The following is a 22,192-nucleotide window of genomic DNA, read 5'->3' as shown; positions in this document are numbered from 1 at the left end:
AACAGTGCTAACAAGTCAGCACAAACTTCACGTTTGTTATTTTTGCAACTTACAAAAGAAGGAACAAGCTTAAGCATGCTTTATGCAGCCTTTTTGGCTGTGCCAGGCAAATAATTGCTTGGAAAGCTGCCAACGTTATAATGAAGTAAAGGAAATGGACCGCCCGCCCGCATGCAAATATGCCTGCATGAGTCCAGGACGGGAAACAGAGAATTTATTTGGGGTGGCCTAATTTAACACTTCTTGCAATTTCGTAAGTGTGATGAATACGTACGCATGCGTGTTTTTATAAGCGATTTATCTGGTGCCACAATGGTGGTAGATATCATCATAGATACATGGATACTACACCCCCCGTTGGGTGTAGTATCCGGCTATGATATTATAGATATTATAAATTTATTTATCTATGCTCAGACTGCTGTACACGCGACAAATTTCTTTAACAGGGTGGTAGCATAGGTTATTTTACTTCGAGAATAGCCGAATTGCAAGAAGTGTTACAGTGTAAATTCCCTGTATCTTGTTGCACTACTTAATCACGAATTTGCACGCATGCGCAGCACAGTGGTCTAATACGGTTTACGAAAGATTACGGGTACAAACACTAACCTTGTCGATGATTTGTATCTATGGTTTACGACAGCAGCTGCTAGCGGCCTCGAAGGCGGTATGCTTCTAATCACACTGTTCGCTATAGTCACTCAGCTAGTCAGCTATTCTAAAGGTATTAGTTATGCGACTCCACCTACGTAACGTTCGAATCACTGCAATGGTGTTATTTTCACAGGTGAGGTACTGATAGGCATTCTGCCTAACATCCATCATGGAGTGCGCGGGACGCTGTATGCAGTGGACGAGACTACATTGTTGATCAGAAATTTTGAGTACGATGGCCAAGGACCTTGTAAGTCAGTTACACTTACTAAGTCAGTTACACTTACAGTAAGTCATCGTATCATGTAAAAGTCGGTATGCACGTGAGGCATGCGCTAGGAGGAGGAATTAAAGGCGAAGGAGCACAATGCATTGTTTGTACGAGTCTGGGTTATTATTGGTAATACTGTGCAGACCTCTACTAGAGTATAGTGCACAGGTCACAACATACATACAAGTATACAAATTAAATAATTGCTAGTTTTTCTTTAAACTGATCAATATCATTAGAGTCAATCACATTTTTGGGTAGATCATTCCAGATTTTGATTGCCGAAGGGAAAAAGGAGTGCATATAGGAATCAATCCGTGTCATTGGTAACATAAATCTCATATTATGACCTCTGGTACTATGTATAGTGGATATGGGTGTCAGAAACGGATTAACTGGGATGTCAACAAGGTGGTTAATTATTTAAAACATCATTATGGCTTTCAGTTTATCTCTGCATCGTGCAAGTGTAGGCCAATTAAGGTCTGTAAGCATTTGTGTGACACTAGTGTAACGGGAGTAGTTGCTGGTCACATATCTAGCTGCTTGTCATTGTGTTCTCTCAATCATATCAATATCCCTCTTAGTATGAGGTGCCCAGACAACAGCTGCATACTCTATAATTGGCTTAACCATTGCTTTGTACAACCTATCTTTAATTGTTGGTGTACAGTTTTGGAGGTCACGCTGAAGAAAACCTTTAGTTCTGTTAGCCTTGGAAGTTATTTGTTTTATGTGTTCTGACCAGGATAGATTTTGGCTTATTGTTACACCCAAGTATTTGGCATGGTTGACTTCCTTGATTGGTTTATTTTGAATATTATACTGAGCTAGTATTGTGTGTTTCTTGTTAGCTATCCTAAGAAATTTGCATTTTTGTGTGATAAACACCATTTTCCAATTGTCTGCCCACTTCCCAGTGAGTCTAAATCCTTCTACAACTGATTGCAGTCTTGTTCTGTGCTAATGGTGGCATAAAGTAACACATCGTCAGCGTATAACTTGATTTTGGATGATATGTTATTTGCGAGGGGTCCGACACATGGAATCTAGCATTAAGCAGGATTCAAATCCTTAAATCTTGGATAAAATCCTTTAAATCTCTAAGGCTAAACAAATCTTTAAATCCTTAAATTTCCTGAAATTCCGTAAATTTTGTATTCTATTCCTAATTTCTCTGTTTATTCTTAGTACAAGATCGAGATACTCTAATAGAGCAGTCAACTGCAGCAGTTGAAACTATTCTAATAGAATATTCATAATGTTAAACAGATATTGAAGAAGAAAAAACCAAAATATAACTAAGGTCTTTGTGTCGGACCCCTCGGTTATTTGGTAAATCATTTATGAAACAGAAAAACAAAAGTGGAGCAAGGACAGTACCTTGAGGTACACCAGAGGTAACTGCTGTTAAGTGGCTCTGTTGACCTTCAACCACCACACACTGAGATCTCTGCAGTACAAAGTCTTTAATCCAGTCAAGTAAATTACCTTGGATACCGTAATGGTGGAGTTTATGGAACAGGTGTTGATGGGACACTTTGTCGATTGCTTTTGAAAAATCTAGTAGTACAACATTGGTTTGATCATTGTTATTTAAGCTTCGGCACAGTCATTGATTGTCAGTAGTAGCTGAGTTTCACATGAGCGACCTTGTCTAAATCCATGTTGTTGATCACACAGAAGATTATATTTAGCAAAATGGGAGTAAATATGTGAATACACAACATGTTCTAACAGTTTTGAACAGATACATGTTAATGAAACAGGCCTATAATTGCTAGGAAGAGAACGATCACCCTTTTTAAAGAGTGGTACAATATTTGCCCTTTTCCAATCTAAAGGTAGCAAAAATTGTTGTAATGAGGCTTGAAAAATGAAGGTTAAGGAGGGAGAAATAATTTCTCTAGTTTCTTTCAGTAGATGGGCTGGTATTCCATCAGGTCCACAAGCTTTATGGATATCCAAAGATTCCAGCAGCTCAGAAACACCATTAGTGTCAACTATGATAGGGTTTTTGTCCGGTGCAGATCGGACATGTAACTCTGGAGGAGTCTCTGTTGTAATTGGAGTAAATACTGATGTAAAGTACTCATTGAGTGTTTGTGCTTTAACTAAGCTATCGTTGATTACAACATCATTAACCTGTAATAGTGCCACACCACAGCGGTCTTTCTTTTGACTCTTAATGTAAGTCCAAAGCTTTTTGACACAGAACCATTTGAATCAACTAGCCCTTCAATATAATCATTGTAAGCTTTACGACATTAATTCCTGTTGAACTTTGTGTTTAAAACTATGATAAGTATCCCAGTGATGATTAAAATTTGGGTTAATTGGTAGTCTTGCATAGCTGGATCACTACTTTTCTTTTGTGTGGGGGTGGGAATTGGGAGGCTGTAGTGTATACTGAGCTATGTATAGTGTGTGGAGAGGTTAGTACATGCGTACTTGTGTAGCTGGTGTGTGTGTGTGTGTGTGTGTAGTGTGTGTGTGTGTGTGTGTGTGTGTGTAGTGTAGTGTGTGTGTGTGTGTGTGTGTAGTGTGTGTGTGTGTGTGTTGTGTGTGTAGTGTAGTGTGTGTGTAGTGTGTGTGTGTAGTGTGTGTGTGTGTGTGTGTGTAGTGTAGTGTGTGTGTAGTGTGTGTGTGTAGTGTGTGTGTGTGTGTGTGTGTGTGTGTGTGTGTGTGTAGTGTGTGTGTGTGTGTGTGTGTGTGTAGTGTAGTGTGTGTGTGTAGTGTGTGTGTGTAGTGTGTGTGTGTGTGTAGTGTGTGTGTGTGTGTGTAGTGTGTGTGTGTGTGTGTGTGTGTGTAGTGTGCGTGTGTAGTGTGTGTGTGTGTGTGTGTGTGTGTGTAGTGTAGTGTGTGTGTAGTGTGTGTGTGTGTGTAGTGTGTGTGTGTGTGTGTGTAGTGTGTGTGTGTGTGTAGTGTGTGTGTGTGTGTAGTGTAGTGTGTGTGTGTGTGTGTGTGTGTGTGTGTGTGTGTGTGTGTGTGTGTGTGTAGTGTAGTGTGCATGTGTGTAGTGTGTGTGTATGTAGTGTAGTGTGCGTGTGTGTGTGTGTGTGTGTAGTGTAGTGTAGTGTGCGTGTGTGTATGTGTGTAGTGTGTGTGTGTAGTGTGCGTGTGTGTAGTGTGTGTAGTGTAGTGTGTGTAGTGTAGTGTGTGTGTGTGTAGTGTAGTGTGTGTGTAGTGTAGTGTGTAGTGTGTGTGTGTGTGTAGTGTAGTGTGTGTGTAGTGTAGTGTGTAGTGTGTGTGTGTGTAGTGTAGTGTAGTGTGTGTGTGTAGTGTAGTGTGTGTGTGTGTGTAGTGTAGTGTGTGTGTGTGTAGTGTAGTGTGTAGTGTGTGTGTGTGTGTAGTGTAGTGTGTGTGTGTGTAGTGTAGTGTGTGTGTGTGTGTGTAGTGTGTAGTGTGTGTGTGTGTGTGTGTAGTGTAGTGTGTGTGTGTGTAGTGTGTAGTGTGTGTGTGTGTAGTGTAGTGTAGTGTGTAGTGTGTGTGTGTGTAGTGTAGTGTGTGTGTGTGTGTGTGTGTGTGTGTAGTGTAGTGTGTGTGTGTGTAGTGTAGTGTGTAGTGTGTGTGTGTGTAGTGTAGTGTAGTGTGTAGTGTGTGTGTGTGTAGTGTAGTGTGTAGTGTGTGTGTGTGTGTAGTGTAGTGTAGTGTGTAGTGTGTGTGTGTGTAGTGTAGTGTGTAGTGTGTGTGTGTGTAGTGTAGTGTGTGTGTGTGTAGTGTAGTGTGTAGTGTGTGTAGTGTAGTGTGTAGTGTGTGTGTGTGTGTGTGTAGTGTAGTGTGTGTGTGTGTAGTGTAGTGTGTGTGTAGTGTAGTGTGTGTGTAGTGTAGTGTGTAGTGTGTGTGTGTGTGTAGTGTAGTGTAGTGTGTAGTGTGTGTGTGTGTGTGTAGTGTAGTGTGTGTGTGTGTAGTGTAGTGTGTAGTGTGTGTGTGTGTAGTGTAGTGTGTGTGTGTGTGTGTGTGTAGTGTAGTGTGTGTGTGTGTAGTGTAGTGTGTAGTGTGTGTGTGTGTAGTGTAGTGTGTGTGTGTGTGTAGTGTAGTGTGTAGTGTGTGTGTGTGTAGTGTAGTGTAGTGTGTGTGTGTGTAGTGTAGTGTGTAGTGTGTGTGTAGTGTAGTGTGTGTGTGTAGTGTAGTGTGTAGTGTGTAGTGTGTGTAGTGTAGTGTGTAGTGTGTGTGTGTGTGTGTAGTGTGCGTGTGTGTGTGTGTGTGTGTAGTGTAGTGTGTAGTGTGCGTGTGTGTGTGTGTGTAGTGTAGTGTGTGTGTGTGTAGTGTAGTGTGCGTGTGTGTGTGTGTAGTGTAGTGTGTGTGTGTGTGTGTGTGTGTAGTGTAGTGTAGTGTGTGTGTGTGTAGTGTAGTGTGCGTGTGTGTGTGTAGTGTAGTGTGTGTGTGTTGTGTGTGTGTGTGTGTGTGTGTGTGTGTGTGTGTGTGTGTGTGTGTGTGTGTGTGTGTGTGTGTGTGTGTGTGTGTGTGTGTGTGTGTGTGTGTGTGTGTGTGAAGTATCATAGCCCACTGGTAGTTAGGGTATTGGCTTGGTAATTGAAAAGTTCCAGGTTTGATTCCCGGTTGAGCCACTTTGGTATTGTTGTTGTTTCCTTGAGCAAGAAACTTTACTCACACTGCTCCAGTCTACCCAACTGTTTAAATGGGAACCTGGTGGCCTGATGTCAACTAGGGAAGCAGCCCACCCAGCTGTAACATCAATGGGTACCTCATGTAGACTGGGGAAGCAATGCCCAACTTTCCTCGTCTTACCGTTGGTAGTGTTGGGGTCGTTGTGGAACTTTAGGTTCCGTGACCTCTCTCCATGAGACCTGGACAGTCCTCCTGCGGGTTACTAGCACTGCCCCAGGAAGATTTGCCTGCACAAGGCTCAAGTACCCGAGTGGTGTACAGGCATGCCAGTGCTGGTTTACTGGGTGACACAATAGCTATGTTTCTCATGGCTGCCAGAGGCTTTGCTTTGTGTGTGCGTGCACACCATGATGTGTGTTTATTTTGTTGTGCATATGAAACACCAAACAGTCATACTTGTTTAATGGCTGTGGCCCTGCTGAATGCGTTGAGTTTAAGAATCAAAATCAGTGTTATACAATGTGCTGCTAGAATTAAAAATCACAGGTAGAAGGGAGAGGCCCAGACAGACCTTTCTTGTACAAGAATGAATAGTTCATGCAACATGTTATGTCCTAATAAAAGTGAAAACTACTTGTAATCAACTCTCCTGATGCTATAAGAATGACCTCTGCAATAAGGGTAGCTGTTGGGTTAGCTATATTTTTACTGCTGAACTTAAGAGGAAAATTGTATCAAATGTGGACCAAAGTTTCTTGGTCCCAAAGTTTCCATTATAGAATAGTACATTCCTAGTGGCGTATCTAGACTTTCTGGTTTGGTAGGGCCAAGAGCAAAAATGGTAACTGCCTGCTTACAATGGCAGCCCTCCACTAACTATATATTAGTATCACTGATAAATTACATAAAATTTCTTACTTATAACTGTATAGTTTGGTACACTGCTTCACTGAATACTGTGACTGCTTTATTAGAGTAATTGACTTCTCTATTAGAGTATATCAATCTCACATGCTGTAGGACACAGGCCCACCCCTAGATATGTCACTGTATGTTCCGTTGCACTGTCCAATTGAGTTCAAAGTTTGGCCATTTTTTTGACTGAGAACATCGACTATAGACAACATATTGACAATCCACCTTTACAATATGCTTTTCATGATGTGATAAATTAAGTGTCATACTGGTTAGTGTATTTCTGTCAAGAGATTCGGTAGTGTGTAGTGTTGCTGCCCTGTAGCTAATGATCTTATAATTTATTGTTCTGTGTACATAGCCGCGTATGCTTATGTCTACCGGAGAGGTGCAACTGTCAGAGCAACTGGTGGAGGAATTATCATCAATTGGAGTCACAGGTAAGACCATGCATGGGGTGATTATTGTTGTCAGTAGTGATAGTGGAGTTGAAATAATAGTTTGACATCAAAACGCAGGGTTCTGCGGAATTTATTAACCTGAAAGGCCCTGTGTTGTGTGGTGCCTGAGTGAAGTGAGGGTGCTACTGCAAGGCCTGAGGGTCACTTTGTTAATGGTATATACTCACTACATTTCTCATGTCACAAGCAGCTGTGAAGATACAGCAATGAGCTGCAGCGGTCTAAATAAGTTATAGACATCAAAACAAGCCCATTTACACCTCCCTGAAATTAGTATGGCACTTGCTGTCCAGTTAAACGCCTATACATTGCCAGTGTTACAGGCATATAATTGTGGTGTTGTTTATCGCATTTTGTATATTGCCTTCAGTATTATCCCAGAGATAGGGATCTATTGAGACATAAATGAGGGATCTGCAGGATTTAGGTACATGTAAGTAGCTAATGAAATTCAGCTATTTTATCTTGCTGTGTTGTAAATGACAAATAGGTTGTATAGATATGACGGGTTCTACCAGTTTTTAGAATAGTTATTCAAGCTGTGTCCATATCAGAATTCATTATACCATGAAAGGGTATAATTCTCATTGACAATTGGAAATTGAAGTCAGGCAATGTGTTCACTAATGTAACAGCCAAACTTTTTGTAAAGGTTCTCTGATTTAAGGACCAAATAGAAAACACCTCCTAATAAGGACAAACATTTTGGTCACAACAGGCCTATGAAAGAGGATGACTTTTTTTGTTGTTGCAAGAATGAGTCACAAAGTGTTGGTCTCAATATGTCCACCCCAGCCAGTGGAAAGTTGGAAATCTTAAAGCCTGTCACAGTACTGTGTTGTAGATATTGCTACCGGCAGGTGTGTCAGATAGGATTACTGCAGTATAATAACAGTATTGTGTGAAATTGGGTGATATTTTAAATGTCCTCTATCCTTCACAGGAGCTCAGATGGCAGGATCACCCATAGGTACACTGGAATTGACGTCACTGTGTTACTAAGGAACCAACAAGGTGGCGATACTGGACTGACCATCAACAACATTGGTACCTTCACCATTTGGTGTCAACGACTTGGAATTTTCTTCAGTCGTATTTACATACCAGTAGGATTGATGCCTCAACCTTCCGTAAGTGTCTTATTTTGGATCTGACTGGGCAGGACATCGGGGAACATAAATGTTTACCTGTTTTTTAAATTTTCAAGACTCATAACTTTTTATGCCATTGTGCTAAGGCCATGCATCTTTCAATCCTTATTAAATATTTGTTTGGCTTTGTAATACATACAAGTTACAGAATGTAGGTATGTATTGGTTAAACACTGCAGCATTTAATGTAGTGACTATTTGAACAAAAACAATGTTGAAGTCTTTATTTCAAAATCAATTGTGGCACCACTCAAGTGTGGCTACTATTGAAGATGCAACATTTAACAAAGTAAATACCATACTCTGTAGCGTATTTCAGTACAGAGATGTGATGGAGTATGGCCTGCGAAAACAGGGCACGTGGACACATAAAAATTGCCTACTGTTTCAAACGGTGATACATCATAACTTCATATTCCATTATTACTTTGCCATGAAACTTACTCATTAAACATTTAGTTGGCTTTAATGTACAAGTGAGATGAGATGTTATGTGTCAGGGTGTAGTTTGTATCCACGTGCCCTGTTTTCTCAGGAATCTGACTGGAGGATATGTATACTTGATGATGAAGATTTTTCCATTTTCATGGTTTCCATTCTGACAAGTAAAAACTTTAACCTCAAAATTGTTTCTTCAAAATGTTCCTATGTACCATGTACAGATGATAGTGTTCACTTAACATGTTCTGTTCCCTCTAGCTGTCATTCTGTGCTCAACTCTCTACAAATTTTCAAGTTTTTTGGATAGTGAATGCTAGCAGCAACATTGCAAGATTTGAGTTGTGTAGTTGTATTAGTTCAGGTCAGTATGGTTGTTACTATTAAGACTTTGTAGTGGAGGAGAGAGTGTCTGACTTTGTTTATTGAAATCTGCAAAGCTCAACAATGGTTGAATCTATGCATATGAAATTTTCACATGTTTTACACCTATTCCTTACCTTCCAGAGCATCCACTGTTACAAGCAGCCAACACCTAAAATTCCTGCCATTTTAGGTGGGGCTAGGGGAGGGAAAGGTGCTGTTTAAAAATTAAGTGGGGATGAATCAGGCCAAGTTATGGGCCAAAACTGGCTAAAACAAAAGGATAATTAATTCACAGGTCTATTCAACACCATGGAGCCACATGCAGCCATCCCCAGGCTGATCAGAGCTCCATTAGGGCCCCAGACTGCACGTACGGATCGCCACTGTGCTTGGGAAAAGCAGCCAGCAAAAGCAGACCACTCAAGTCTAGCTGATTTTGATTATGAAATTTATTCATGTGGTTTTGTGTAAACAAAACCTGCTGTCAGACTGGTTTTCCCAGACCCAGTCACATATGGTATAGTTTTGTATTTCTGAGTCATCATTTTCAAACTAGTGACCGTTTTCGTGAAAAGTGTGTACATCTGTGTGCCTATCTGTGTTGTCTGTATGAGCTCACATGAGCATATCCATTTAATTGTAGCATGTGACAGTTAGAAGCCTGTATTAAATTTCAGCATAGTATGCCTGCATTATTTGCCAGTTTGAAATACAAGTGTGGCAACTCTATAAAAACTTCATAAACAACCTTCCCATTGGACTTGTCAGGTATTTTACAAACGAGAAACAGCGTAGTAGGTCTCGTATCTCTTTGACTTGAAAAGAGTGCTCTATTAGAGTATCTTGATCTTATTTCTAATTGTGAATTATCAGCCAAGAAACAGTTAATTTGACATGTGTTTAATATGAATTACTGTTCAATAACGTTTGTTTTATTTTTGGCATGCGAAATGTACATTTTAATTATTTTTATGATCATCTCAATCATACTGGCATATGCTGTTTTGATAACCTATTATGCATTAAATTGTGCCAGTGTAATCGACTAGATCCTACAACTGTAATGTGTAGATAAGTGATGACAAAAATTTTTCCAAAAAAATGAACATGCATTGAAAACTACAGACAAAGTGGTTGTCACATTACAACACCATTGAAGAGAATGTGTGTTTATCAGTTTGAGGTTGCTCTATTTTCTGTTGTGTAACAATGAAACCACATCAAAATGGACACCTTACTAATAAGGACACCTTGGACACTTGTCCATGGTCTCATTTGTATTAGCATACACACATTTAGACCCCTGAAATCAGGACACCTCACTAATAAGGACACCTTGATAATCAGGACACTTGTCCATGGTCCCATTTGTATTAGTGTACACACCTTTAGATCCCTGAAATCAGAACACCTCACTAATAAGGTACAGATGTGGTTCCATTGTGTCCTGTGATGATCTGGTGACTATTAAGTGTTGTCAATAGACCAGTACATGGCATTTGGTATTAGTGGAGATACCACAAGGACATTTATGGTGGGAGCTGATGTGGTGGTGGCTTGGGTAGGACTAGATGGAGTAGCTAATGCTGTAGATTACTATATTAATGAAAGACAACAGGTTTGTAGTTGTGTTGTGTTGTGTGTGTAGTGTAGTGTGTGTTGTATGTGTGTGTGTGTGTGTAATGTAGTGTGTGTAGTGTAGTGTAGTGTGTGTATGTAGTTTAGTGTGTGTTGTGTGTGTTGTATGTGTGCGTGCGTGTAATGTAGTGTGTGTAGTGTAGTGTAGTGTGTGTGTGTTGTGTGTGTTGTATGTGTGCGTGTGTGTAATGTAGTGTGTGTAGTGTATTGTAGTGTAGTGTAGTGTAGTGTGTGTTGTATGTGTGCGTGTGTGTAATGTAGTGTGTGTAGTGTAGTGTAGTGTGTGTGTAGTGTGTGTGTGTTGTATGTGTGCGTGCGTGTGTGCGTGTGTGTGTGTAGTGTAGTGTGTGTGGATGTAGCGAAGTGTGTGTTGAGTGTGTATGCGTGCGTGTGTGTGGTATGTCAAACCTTTAGTGCTGTATGTCTCCAGGTGTATGTACTATTGTAGTAATTGAATGTAGTTCTGTATACAATCAATGGGCTTCAGCTGAATAAGTTCACCTATCTGAGCACTTTTGTAATCAAATTAGCACAAATGGTGTAATGGAGGTCCCATTGTGTTGTTGTGTTCATGTGGTGTATTGTTTATTGTGTACACGACATCAACAGCTCAGATGGTGGTGCTGTGTTTATGTCATGCAGTGTGTAGTGTGTGGCCTTGCTGGTCTTATTTTACCAGCCTGATCAGTGTGTTGTGTAGTGTGTTATGTTGTCATATTCTCATGTACTCACACATTTTATTCAGTGGCATATAGCAGATGGTTTAGAATTTTACTGAGGTTGTCCTGTGACAATGTTGGGGCAATTACTTTTTAAAAGTGACTCATTACATATTGCAACTAAAAAATATTGCATATTACCCATAAAATATAGTAACTTTACAAATTATATTACTTTGTGTCAGCCTTAAGCTATCACATGTGCAACTACCACCTTATCACGTAACATGATTGTGTTGTTGAACAGTGCGTAAATCTTGGTTATAATTGTATTCAAGAGAAAGAAACTGGTCAATAAGCTTCATTCATTGATTTGAGGTGGGCTTGATTGTGGCTAGGCGTTACTCGAGATTGGTAATGAGATTAGTAACTTCATTACTTGTAGTACTAAACCACCTACTATTAAATTTGTTACAGTAACTTCATTACTTATGTTACAGTAACTTCATTACTTATGTAATGCATTACAATTGTAAGCAAAGTAACTGAAGTTATATTACTGCATATTACTTAGTTACCACAAAAGTAATAATATTACATAACTCATTACACAAGTAAAGCGTTACCCCCAACACTGTTCTCTGAAGAGGTATGCAAAATATATCAGTCAAACCAAATCTTTGTCCTTATTAGGAGGTGTTTTCTATTGTGTCCTTAATTTGTAGAGTTTGTTATGGAGGCCATGCTCTATACCGTGGCTCTGGAAACATTTTGTGATGAGTACAAATCAGAAATATTTCACAAATTTAACTTAGTAGCTTCTCTTACAATGGAACATAAAAATAAAAGAGATTGTGAAAAACACAACAGCTATCTCATATATCAAAATATTTCAATGGTTAATTTTACATACTTAGATTTTTGTTAGCTACATTTGCTATTGAATTGTGTCTGTGTAGCAGTCATTGTTGTCTTGTCTTACAGTGTCGTGGTAATGTTGGGGTGTGTCCAGATACAATGGTTTCAGGTAGACAGGATAATATGAATGTCACTGGATCAGTGAGCAGTGGACTAACCTGTGTGCAGTATAGTAGACTACTGAACACCAGTAAGTGTGTGTGTACTTATCACACAAATGTAGAGTATCTTGGGAGGGGGGGAGGGTATAAGTTAGTTTTTGTCCAATCCCACCAGGTTTTCCACGTTAGCACTTGAAAACTATTGGTCAATATTAGCAGTACAATTCCACTTCTTGACTATATATGGAGCTCAAGCCCAGTCCACTTGCTTCGGATTTCAGGGTGTGTGTCCAACACTGTGCAATGGCTTTCAACAGTATATCTTAGAATTTCATATAATTTGCTTTCCCATCTTCAGTCCTGGGATATCAAGTGTGTACATGTCCAATAAACTGTTATAGTGTTGTAATGCTACAACAGGTGACACAGTCAGTGACATACCAATACTAGCTAATCAGTCACAGTTTATTGTATGGGCCATCGGACCAGTTGCTAATGAAGAAAGACTGGCCTTGTTCCACACGGAATATCCTCAAAGTGGAGGTGAGTGCATAGCATATCCTGTCACGTAGACAGACAGACAGACTGACTGACACTGCACGTATGATTTTGCTACAGTGAAACCTGTGTATTAAGGACACCTTGGAATTATCAGGTCAGTTTACGTGCTAAGTATAGTTTGGAACTATTACCAAGTGTCCAGATTGTCCTCATTGCAAGTGTCCTGATTAACAGGTTCCACTGTATTTAGCTTGCATGATTTTTTTTCAACAATTACTCAATGTACGAATTTTATGGCAGAATTTTCTTTAATTAGAATATAGTGTGATCTTTTTTCAAAAGGTATATATACATTGTAACTATCACTTCTGCTAACTAGCTATTGTAACAGAATTATCCAAATGCATCTTGAAATCTTTTAATAAAAGTTCCAGCCTTCAAAAGTGTTTCTCATTTTTCCCTCTCACCTAGCTGACTACCAGATCAACTTCAGCTCAGCTCCTACTGGTGATATGGTATGTAGCAGGTCCCTACAATGTACCACAGAGAATATTTGTGGCTGGATTGGCCACACAATCACAGCAATGGAACCTACAGCATTCAGAGTCAGGATTGGTCCGTCTGGTGGCCTGAGGGGATATGAGTATATAACTGGTGAGGTTAACTGGAGTAGCTGTCTGTCCGACAATTTATACCAAGGATCTTCTAGTAGTTTAGTTTCTTCTCAAGTAAAGTGATGTTGCTTGTCACAGTGTAGAGTCCATTATCCTGAACATTAGCCTGTTTAACTGAAAAGTATGACATCATAACAGGTTTCTGTTGAATAACTCATACACTAGTTGTTCTATTAGTACAGTCTTTTGAGAGTTGGTTAACTGTTGCTCACATGACCAGCTCTCCATTATCAGTGGGACCAGCCCAATTATATCCACACACATGTGAATCCAGATTTATTACAAATGTGTTCAGACAAGTGAATTTTGGTGGACTTAATGAATGGAACATATGTTGATTAACTAAATACTCTAATAGAACAGTCACTTATTATGTGTGGTTAATGATAATTGAGGACCTATTGAACCACATTGCTGTTGAAAATAAGTCATTCTATTATCACACTGCTAGTGTGATACTGTTTATCTGAAGATTTATGTGTCACTATAATAATTTGATTTATTTCCTGTAATGTCATATAACAGTAAAGTACTAATAAGAATATGAAGAACAAATTTTAATGAAGAACTGAATTTGAAGAATTGACGAATCTTCACCAAACTGTAAGATTTAAAACTCTCCAAGATTATTTTCTTATTTTGTGACACTGCAGTCCAAACTTTTGATAGTAGTTGGTTTTGCCAAGTGTAGCTTTGTGGATACCTTCAAAGTTCAAACTTAAACCATGTGCTTAAACACACCTCACTGATAAACTTGCGTGGCTCCATGTATGCAAGTGGTGGACCACAATACACCCATTGATAAATGGGTTAGGCTCCACATATGCCTATATACAGACACAATACAATAACGCATGATCCTGATAAGTAGGTGTAGCTCACAAAGAAACTGGGCTGTAGCAGGACTAGGTTAATTCGCTTTTACATGGATCCCAATATTCCAGATTACCTGACCTGATTTTTTAATCATAAAAGTGACTAGGTGCAGGGTAGCTAGCCTACTGATGTATGCAGTGACTGATCTTGACTATATCCACATTTCAGCACAAGAAGCAACATGCATGTGGCTTTGTCCTTGTCAGCTTACAACATGTGTTATTTCACATACAACACCACAGTGCCAGTGTACCAGTAACTAAAATTAAAGGGCAGTATGCATCTTGCCAAATTCTTGCCAACTTCAAATTTCGTCTCTCTAATATTATTTGTTGTTATATAGTATAACAGTGGTGGAGAAAGTAGTTGATGTGAGGGGGGAGGGGGGGCTGACTAGAGGCTGACTAGAGTATAGAATCTCTGACAGTAGGGGGTCTGGGAGGTGCAGCCCCCCTAGATGTTGTAGCCATTTTAGCTTTTGTGATGTCTTAAATAAAGTTCACCAGAATTAATTTATAGGTACAATTTGAAGTATTTCAACTAAAATATTAACTTTTAATCAAAGTATTTAAAACTGGTTATTTGCAGTTAACAAAATCCACAATTTTTACTGGTGATTATATTCAGGGTAAATAAAATAGACAGCATTTAAAGCAGCATAAACCAACAAGAACACTTGACACAGTGGTAATACACCAATTCTCTCAATAAGAGGTCAGTGGTTTGATTCTCACTGGAGGCAATTTTTTTTTCATTGTCAGACTATATTTAGGAGCATGTTTTTATGAAAGCCTTGACTGCTCTATCCAGGTATTTGAGCATTTTATTAGAGTATATCAATCTTTTTCAGTCCCACTCCAAGAAAGATAATTTCAGCGAGATATCATTCTGGGAGGAGGAGGGGGGGGGCTTCAGCTCCCTAGACTCTTGTTGACAAAATGCACTGGCATCTACTTGGATAATAGACATTTGTATTACAGTGGTGTACTGTGTGTGAAATTGTTAAGACGAATAAATGATTTATTGCCTATATCTATAATGAGACAAGCCAAGCACAAAACACCTGCAGTCTACGGTCACTATAGTATGTAGGTCTATTAAAAAGACATACAACTACATTTCAAGTCACCCAAAGTGAGTTAACAAGTCACCCTTACTTTACGTTGGGTAGGTAGACCCTAAATTATCTTCCCTTAAAGCCTGGACAGATATAGCCAGTCCTATCACCTGTTTATAATTGAGCACAATCAGGGCCGCCCAGAGAAATTAAGGGGCCCAGAGCAAAGAGTTAAAGTGGGGTCCCAGAGGCAAGGAGGTTTCCATTCTGAATCACAACTTCACCCATGCTGTAAGTTGAAGACCAAAAAAAAAAAAGGTCATGACTTACTCACAATGACAATAGCTACCCCTCACCAACCATATCTCCTTATCTATAAGCTTACTACACGGCTCCTCTGAAGAATACTGTGACTGCTCTATTAGAGTATTTAGATCTGACTGCTCTATTAGAGTATATCGATCTTTTAAACAGGTATTCAAGGGGCTCTTCATGGGGCTGGAGCCCGGGGCAAAATGCCCCAGTTGCCCCATCCCCTGTGGGCGGCCCTGAGCACAATTAACAAGGTGTTATTTAATATTTATACTTTGTACAGGATTATCAGGCTGGGGCATAGCTCTGTACATTGACAACAAGTTAGCACCTGTGTTGAGGTTGGCACGTAATGTAACGTACACCTTCATCGTCGAGGCTGGTAACAACGCAAATGAGCCACCCAACTACCATCCCTTCTATATCACTAACTCTCTTGATGGTGGAATAATGACGAATAACACACAACAAAGAGCTGTGAGTCAACTGTATGATCAGCTTTCTTAAATACGTGTTTTATTTACAGAACGAGACAGTCTATGCTGGTTATGATGTGGATACCAACACTCCACTAGCTGGTAAGTAATGAGTCTGATGATGATGTCATATTTAATTAATCCTCAACTATTAGAAAAGTGTCTCTGTAGTTCCCACAATGTATAGTCATGAGATGTTGTGGTTTGAAGAGAACCAAAAATACAGGAATTATTATCACTCACTGCAAACGTGCTTAACATATTAAACAAGTAATGCTTCTCTTGAAACACAATGCAGTTAGACAGTTCAACTCAGTAGCTTAGTAATAGCTCAAATTCACTCAATTGCTATTACATATTACCATGACAGCATCACAATATGCAGATGGGTAACATTGTAACTTCACACTATATAAGCTATTCTACAAAGGTGTAGGGATCAGAGTTGCTTTCTGTGTCATGTGACCTAGTTGCCTAGCTAAAAAATATTTGCCTGCCCACCTTTTTTGCAGGGACAACCAATGTATGGTGTGTCTTAACAATTGATTGTGTACAATACATGTTAGCTGGTAGACACTGTCAACATTTGGAGACCTCATCATCTGGTGATGTGGCTACTAACTGTAGCAGTAGATTAGACGATTATCTGAACACTTTGACTGTGTCTTGTCAAGGAGATGAGAGTGAAGCAGCCATATTAACATGGACCCCAGATGATAACACTCCTGATCTAGTCTATTATCAGGTAAAACTGGTTAAACCTATTCATGCAAACACATCTCCTATCAAGCTTATCAACTGTTAATGATTAGTGTTAGGGACCTAAGTCATGTAGTACTTACATGCTGTTTAAACATCATATTTATGGATGGTGACTACAGTATTCAGATCAGTTTGATGGATGCAAGTCACACAAAATGTGCTATCATAATCGTTCACTTTTTGATAAAAGCACCCTTTTTTTACAGAGTATATGGAGCGTACACTAAGTGTTTTAAGAAGGGGAGGCACATAAAAAGTCCTCAGGAACACCCCTTTTTGCACCCTGACAAGAAACTATTTGTTACTATTAAAATTCATTCTATCAAGTTAACTGCTGGGCCTAGTATCATAGTAGTACAAAGCATACAGCTGGAACATAATAGCCTATTAGTAATCTATAAAAAACAAATAGTTTTCTCACCTAGGCAGTAAACAAAATCACTAAAATTTCCATTTGCAAGGATTCTGTTAAAGTTTTGGACCTTCAATGCTGATGATTGTGTAGTACTATGTACAAGGATCATCCTGATGTGTATCGTTTCTTTATTAAAGGGGTATAACAAGAGTTATTTAATGCTAAAGTTTTAATAGGTCACAGGTGGATATCTCAACAGAAAACCATGAACTACAGCAGTTCAGTTATCAAGCACAGAGCTCGAACAAAAGGTCCCTTGTCCTTATACTGGGCACTATATGAAAGGTAATTAAATTTCTAGTTTAATGCAGGCAGTTGCAAGTTGTTTCAACATCTTGTTCTCAAGTTACAGCGCTTTCAATTCAGTGTAATATAGCATAAGCAAGAAAAGCACAAGGATGAGTATTAAGGAATTTCTTAGTGCTGTGATAATGGTCAAAATAAGCATAAAGGAGCTGGGTTCCAATGAAGTGAGATTTTGAGCACTAAGAAGTACCTTATGACACATCCTTGTGCTTTTCTTGCTTATGCTATATTACACTGCATTGAAAGCGCTGTAACTTGAGAACAAGATGTTGAAACAACTTGCAACTGCCTTCATTAAACTAGAAATTTAATTACCTTTCATATGGTGCCCAGTATAAGGACAAGGGATCTTTTGTTCGAGCTCTGCGCTTGATAATTGAACTGCTGTAGTTCATGGTTTTCTGTTGAGATATCCACCTGTGACGTATTAAAACTTTAGCATTAAATAACTTTTGTTATACTCCTTCAATAAAGAAACGATACACATCAGGATGATCCTTGTACATAGTACTACACAATCGTCAGCATTGAAGGTCCAAACTTTAACAGAATCCTTGCAAATGGAAATTTTAGTGATTTTGTTTACTACCTAGGTGAGAAAACTATTTGTTTTTTTATAGATTACTAATAGGCTATTATGTTCCAGCTGTATGCTTTGTACTACTATGATACTAGGCCCAGCATTTAACTTGATAGAAACATGATTGAATTTTAATAGTAACAAATAGTTTTCCTGTCAGGGTGCAAAAAGGGGTGTTCCTGAGGACTTTTTATGTGCCTCCCCTTCTTAAAACACTTAGTGTACGCTCCATATACTCTGTAAAAAAAATGGTGCTTTTATCAAAAAGTGAATGAATATTTGGCTTAGGTGCTGGACTAGACAATGTCTGATGATATATCCATTGGACCATCCCAAAATAAATACAATAAAAATTGTTGATGAAAAATTACACCTACTGTGTAATAAAGTAAGCACCATTATCACTAATAGAAATAATTGTTATCACAACAAAAAGAATTAACTTTCTATCAAAACCACTTTGTACTTTGGGGGTGCATTACTTACCATTCACAGTATGACTTTTGGTCAATTTTTAATGGCTTAAAAATGTTTTAAGCAGCAAAATTCTTGTTCTCAGATTGTAATGCAATAGCCCCCAAGGCACTAATCACATGTACCAAGTGTGAATGACATCTATAGGTACACAGTGAATCAGTGATGTAATGTAATGAATTGGATACACAAATTAGCAGTCCCTTGCACATGGGAACATCCATGGGGTGAATAAAATGCACACATAATTATAATGAAGTAGGCCTTAGCTATATGTCTGTGTACATGCTCATTTTCTCACTACAGTAAATGTAATAAAGTATAGCTAGTTAGCTACTGTACTTACAAAACTTAAAGCACATTATTATGTTCCCACATACCCCTCCCCCAGGGGCGGATCCAGGAGATGGCAAGGGGAGGGCACAAACATGTTAAAGTCTAGGTGGTTGAGTGGAGCAGATTCTCTTGCTAGTTGCTGTATTTCTGAAGCAGCAGTGTCTCCAGTGTTGGGAGTAATGCGTTACTTATGTAACATGTTACGTAATATTATTACTTTTGTGGTAACTAAATAATATAACGAAACACGCTATAAAAACAAGTAATATAACTCAAGTTACTTTACTTACAAATGTAACGCGTTACCTAAGTAATATAGTTACTGTAACAAATCTAATATTACATAATATTATTACTACAAGTAACGAAGTTACTAATCTCGTTAGTAATCCACTGAGTAACACCTAGTCACAATGAAGTAATGAAGCATACCGAATGAAGCTTATTCACCAGCTTCTTACTTATAACCAAAATTTGCACATTGTCCAACAACGCAATCATGTCATGTGATAAGGTAGTAGTTTCACACGTGACAGCTTAAGGCTGTGGACACAAAGTAATATAATATGTGATATTATTATAGTTACTTTTTTATGGGTAATATGTAACTGTAACTAAATAGTTCAGTTGCAAGTAATATGTAACAAGTTACTTTAAAAAGTAACTTGTCCAACACTGAGTGTCTCACTGTAAATTTTTGCCATATGGCCTATACAGATGGTTGTGTAGTCTTAAATGTTGTTTAAAAGGCTATGGACTAAAACATGCAACACGATAATTATTTTTAGAGGCGCTTTGTATGCTTGAAAGTGCTGGGTGATAGTTAGACAGCTATTTGACCTTGCAATTGGTTTCAAGTGAGTTTGCAATAATGGTAGTAATATGCATATTTTTAAAGGGTATTATTGATTTTGGCCTGATAAGGTTTAGTATTTCAATCAAAAGAAGTATGGCTCCTCCACAAGTAGGGGGGGGGGGGGTTTGCCCTAAATGCCCCATCCTGGATCCGCCATTAATGGTTCCCCCATGTCACATTTGAGCATACTATAACTGACGCATGTGTGAGTGACTTTTATATATAATTATATTGCAGTGTGCTTCCCATTTCCACCTGGGATGGAAGATTGAACTTGTTTTAGGATCTGGTCCAGCATCAGGGAGTATTGAGATAGTAAGTTGACTAAAAATCTTCACAATATTATCTCTAAATATTGCATACCACACAGGTCACTACTCCATTTTTTATACTGATGATCACATTAGCTGGTCTAGTTACCACTTATATAAACTGTAATAATTATTTATCATGAACTCACTGAGGCTGCTGCATATTAGCTAACATGCATCATTACATTCCTATAAAGACTTTTGTCTGTATAGCTACTGGTGAATTACAGTCAAAGTCTTACACATGCCTGTAAAGATCCTCAGATGTAGTCATCATTATAGTATTATGTACGTATGTGTTGCCATGGAACAATGATATAGTCAATATGTCATGCATGTTTTATAAAATACTGTATTAAATTAAAGGTGTGACATTTAGCCAAGGAAATGTAGTGGTTAGAATTATTTTGTAGCTAGGCGTATGGCCTCTCACTATGGTATAATGTTGTGACCAGGTGAAATATATAAGTTTCTTTTTCACTCTTTAACTCTTAAACCCATATGGTTCAGATGTAAAAACTTAACAGTATATTATGTGCATGTGTCATATGTCTTAATGAGTGCTGTAATTGAGAACTTTCGGACAGGTCACTTTTGTAGCTCCTGTAGCCAGATGAACAAAGTTGCCAGTCTGAAATTTTGCATGCAAGAGTCTATGGCCTAAACCTTTCCAAAAGCATAGGAATTTTGTGTGCTTAAAGAAATATTGTGTACAATCTTGCATTGGTGGCTCATAGTAACTCTTCACAAATTATAAAATAACAATGCAGTTACCATGACACCCAGAGTGCCAAATGACACTTAATACACTCTTAGGGTGTTACTACAACACCTCAATGACACCCTTGGGTCTATGAGACACTAAATCACCCAGGGTGTCATGGGGTGTGGCGTGAACACTCATAAGGTGTTATAAGAACATATCCACGATGTTGTGGTAGTGCTTGTGCCACTCCCTGCATTGCGCCTTAGGGTGTTACTGTATTCACAGTGTAGCTAGGATTTGCAAAAGTTACATAGCCACATATATCTAGTACATAGTCCTATTCTACATGGGGACAAATTTAAATTCCTGGTGTTTACCTTGTGAATTGCTAATAGCATTTACAGTGAAACCACTCTTAAAGGACTGTCCCTATAAAGGACACTGTACATTTAACCGCCTTAGTGCTCACCAAACACGTGTGTCTAGCTGAATAATTTACATTTACTTCTAAGAGAATCTAATGGATGGTGATACAACTGGATGTTCACCTTACCTATATCCTGCAAGTTTGAAAAGTCCAACCTGCATGTCTAGCATCCTGCTGAAGTCAGTAGTACAATTTCAGAAACTTTAATTTATGCCCAGAAGGGCTAGCCCACCAGACTTTGAGCCCAAGCATTCATATGGTCACATGCAAAACAATTACCATTCCTAGTTGTAAAAGCAGGAAACACTTTTTACAAAGTTTATCTTATAACTATACACCACCCCTTTAGGTATGCAAAATTCTAAAGAAGATGCTCTAGAATGACCACACACACTAGAATTCCCTATATATGATTGTATTGTAAAAATAAAGCGTCGCCTCAAAAAGGCCAGGGTGAAAAAAAGATGTGAAATCCATGGCAGCCAACAGCAATTCACTTAAATTTGCATTGCCTTCTCCAAGATTCCACACCAAATTTGCCTGAATCATCATTATTAAACATTTTGTCTACCATTTTCTTGGCCGCCACCTTGGATTTTCACCCTTCCTTTTGAAGGCCACAATTTTTTCATAGCTTAGCTGTTTTGGTAACTGCATGTCTATAGAGCATCTCCTTTAGGGTTGTTATGGTGTATTTACTTCTGATAGTAATAGCTATATTATGTAGTTCTATTTGTAAACCTACTTCCCCTCAAATGCAAACTTTACATATTAATTGTATTCCAAATGACAGTTGTCACTACAGTAGCGTATTTTCTGACTAATATTCTCCGATAACTGACCGAAAATAATGCTACCTGCTAAACTCATTTCATGCTTCACTCATAATACCAAGTGGGTTGGCCTGGCCGTGTACCAAGCATTACATGCTCACACTATTTTCCCTTTACTATTTACTTGTTTTATCAATGACCTA

The 22,192-nt window shown here is 38.6% G+C and overlaps 1 protein-coding gene across 1 annotated transcript; it reads left to right on the top strand.

The window, feature by feature from the left end:
• Nucleotides 1-623: 623 nt before the first annotated feature.
• On the top strand, nt 624-20,448 carry LOC136265248 (protein Skeletor, isoforms B/C-like). The gene is made up of 14 exons (XM_066060106.1): nt 624-727; nt 791-907; nt 6,777-6,855; nt 7,820-8,006; nt 8,727-8,829; nt 10,316-10,449; nt 12,113-12,236; nt 12,568-12,690; nt 13,120-13,302; nt 15,851-16,044; nt 16,094-16,145; nt 16,610-16,788; nt 20,010-20,087; nt 20,143-20,448. Exons 1-14 carry the CDS (start codon nt 673-675, stop codon nt 20,224-20,226), a joined length of 1,692 nt encoding a protein of 563 aa, XP_065916178.1. The 5' UTR covers nt 624-672; the 3' UTR covers nt 20,227-20,448.
• Nucleotides 20,449-22,192: the final 1,744 nt, after the last annotated feature.

The sequence above is a fragment of the Dysidea avara genome, chromosome 8 (assembly GCF_963678975.1).
Source record: "Dysidea avara chromosome 8, odDysAvar1.4, whole genome shotgun sequence".
Lineage (NCBI taxonomy): Eukaryota > Metazoa > Porifera > Demospongiae > Dictyoceratida > Dysideidae > Dysidea > Dysidea avara.
Note: the sequence above shows the minus strand (reverse complement) of the source record. Positions and strands in the feature narration are given on the sequence as shown.

Bases quoted from the DNA above. Each gene is read 5' to 3' on its own strand.
- LOC136265248 (XM_066060106.1), top strand. From the start codon at position 673: ATGCTTCTAATCACACTGTTCGCTATAGTCACTCAGCTAGTCAGCTAT. The intron at 8,830-10,315 runs GTCAGTATGGTT...TGTTGTCAATAG, and splicing joins GTGTAGTTGTATTAGTTCAG to ACCAGTACATGGCATTTGGT. The intron at 16,146-16,609 runs GTAAGTAATGAG...AATACATGTTAG, and splicing joins TACCAACACTCCACTAGCTG to CTGGTAGACACTGTCAACAT.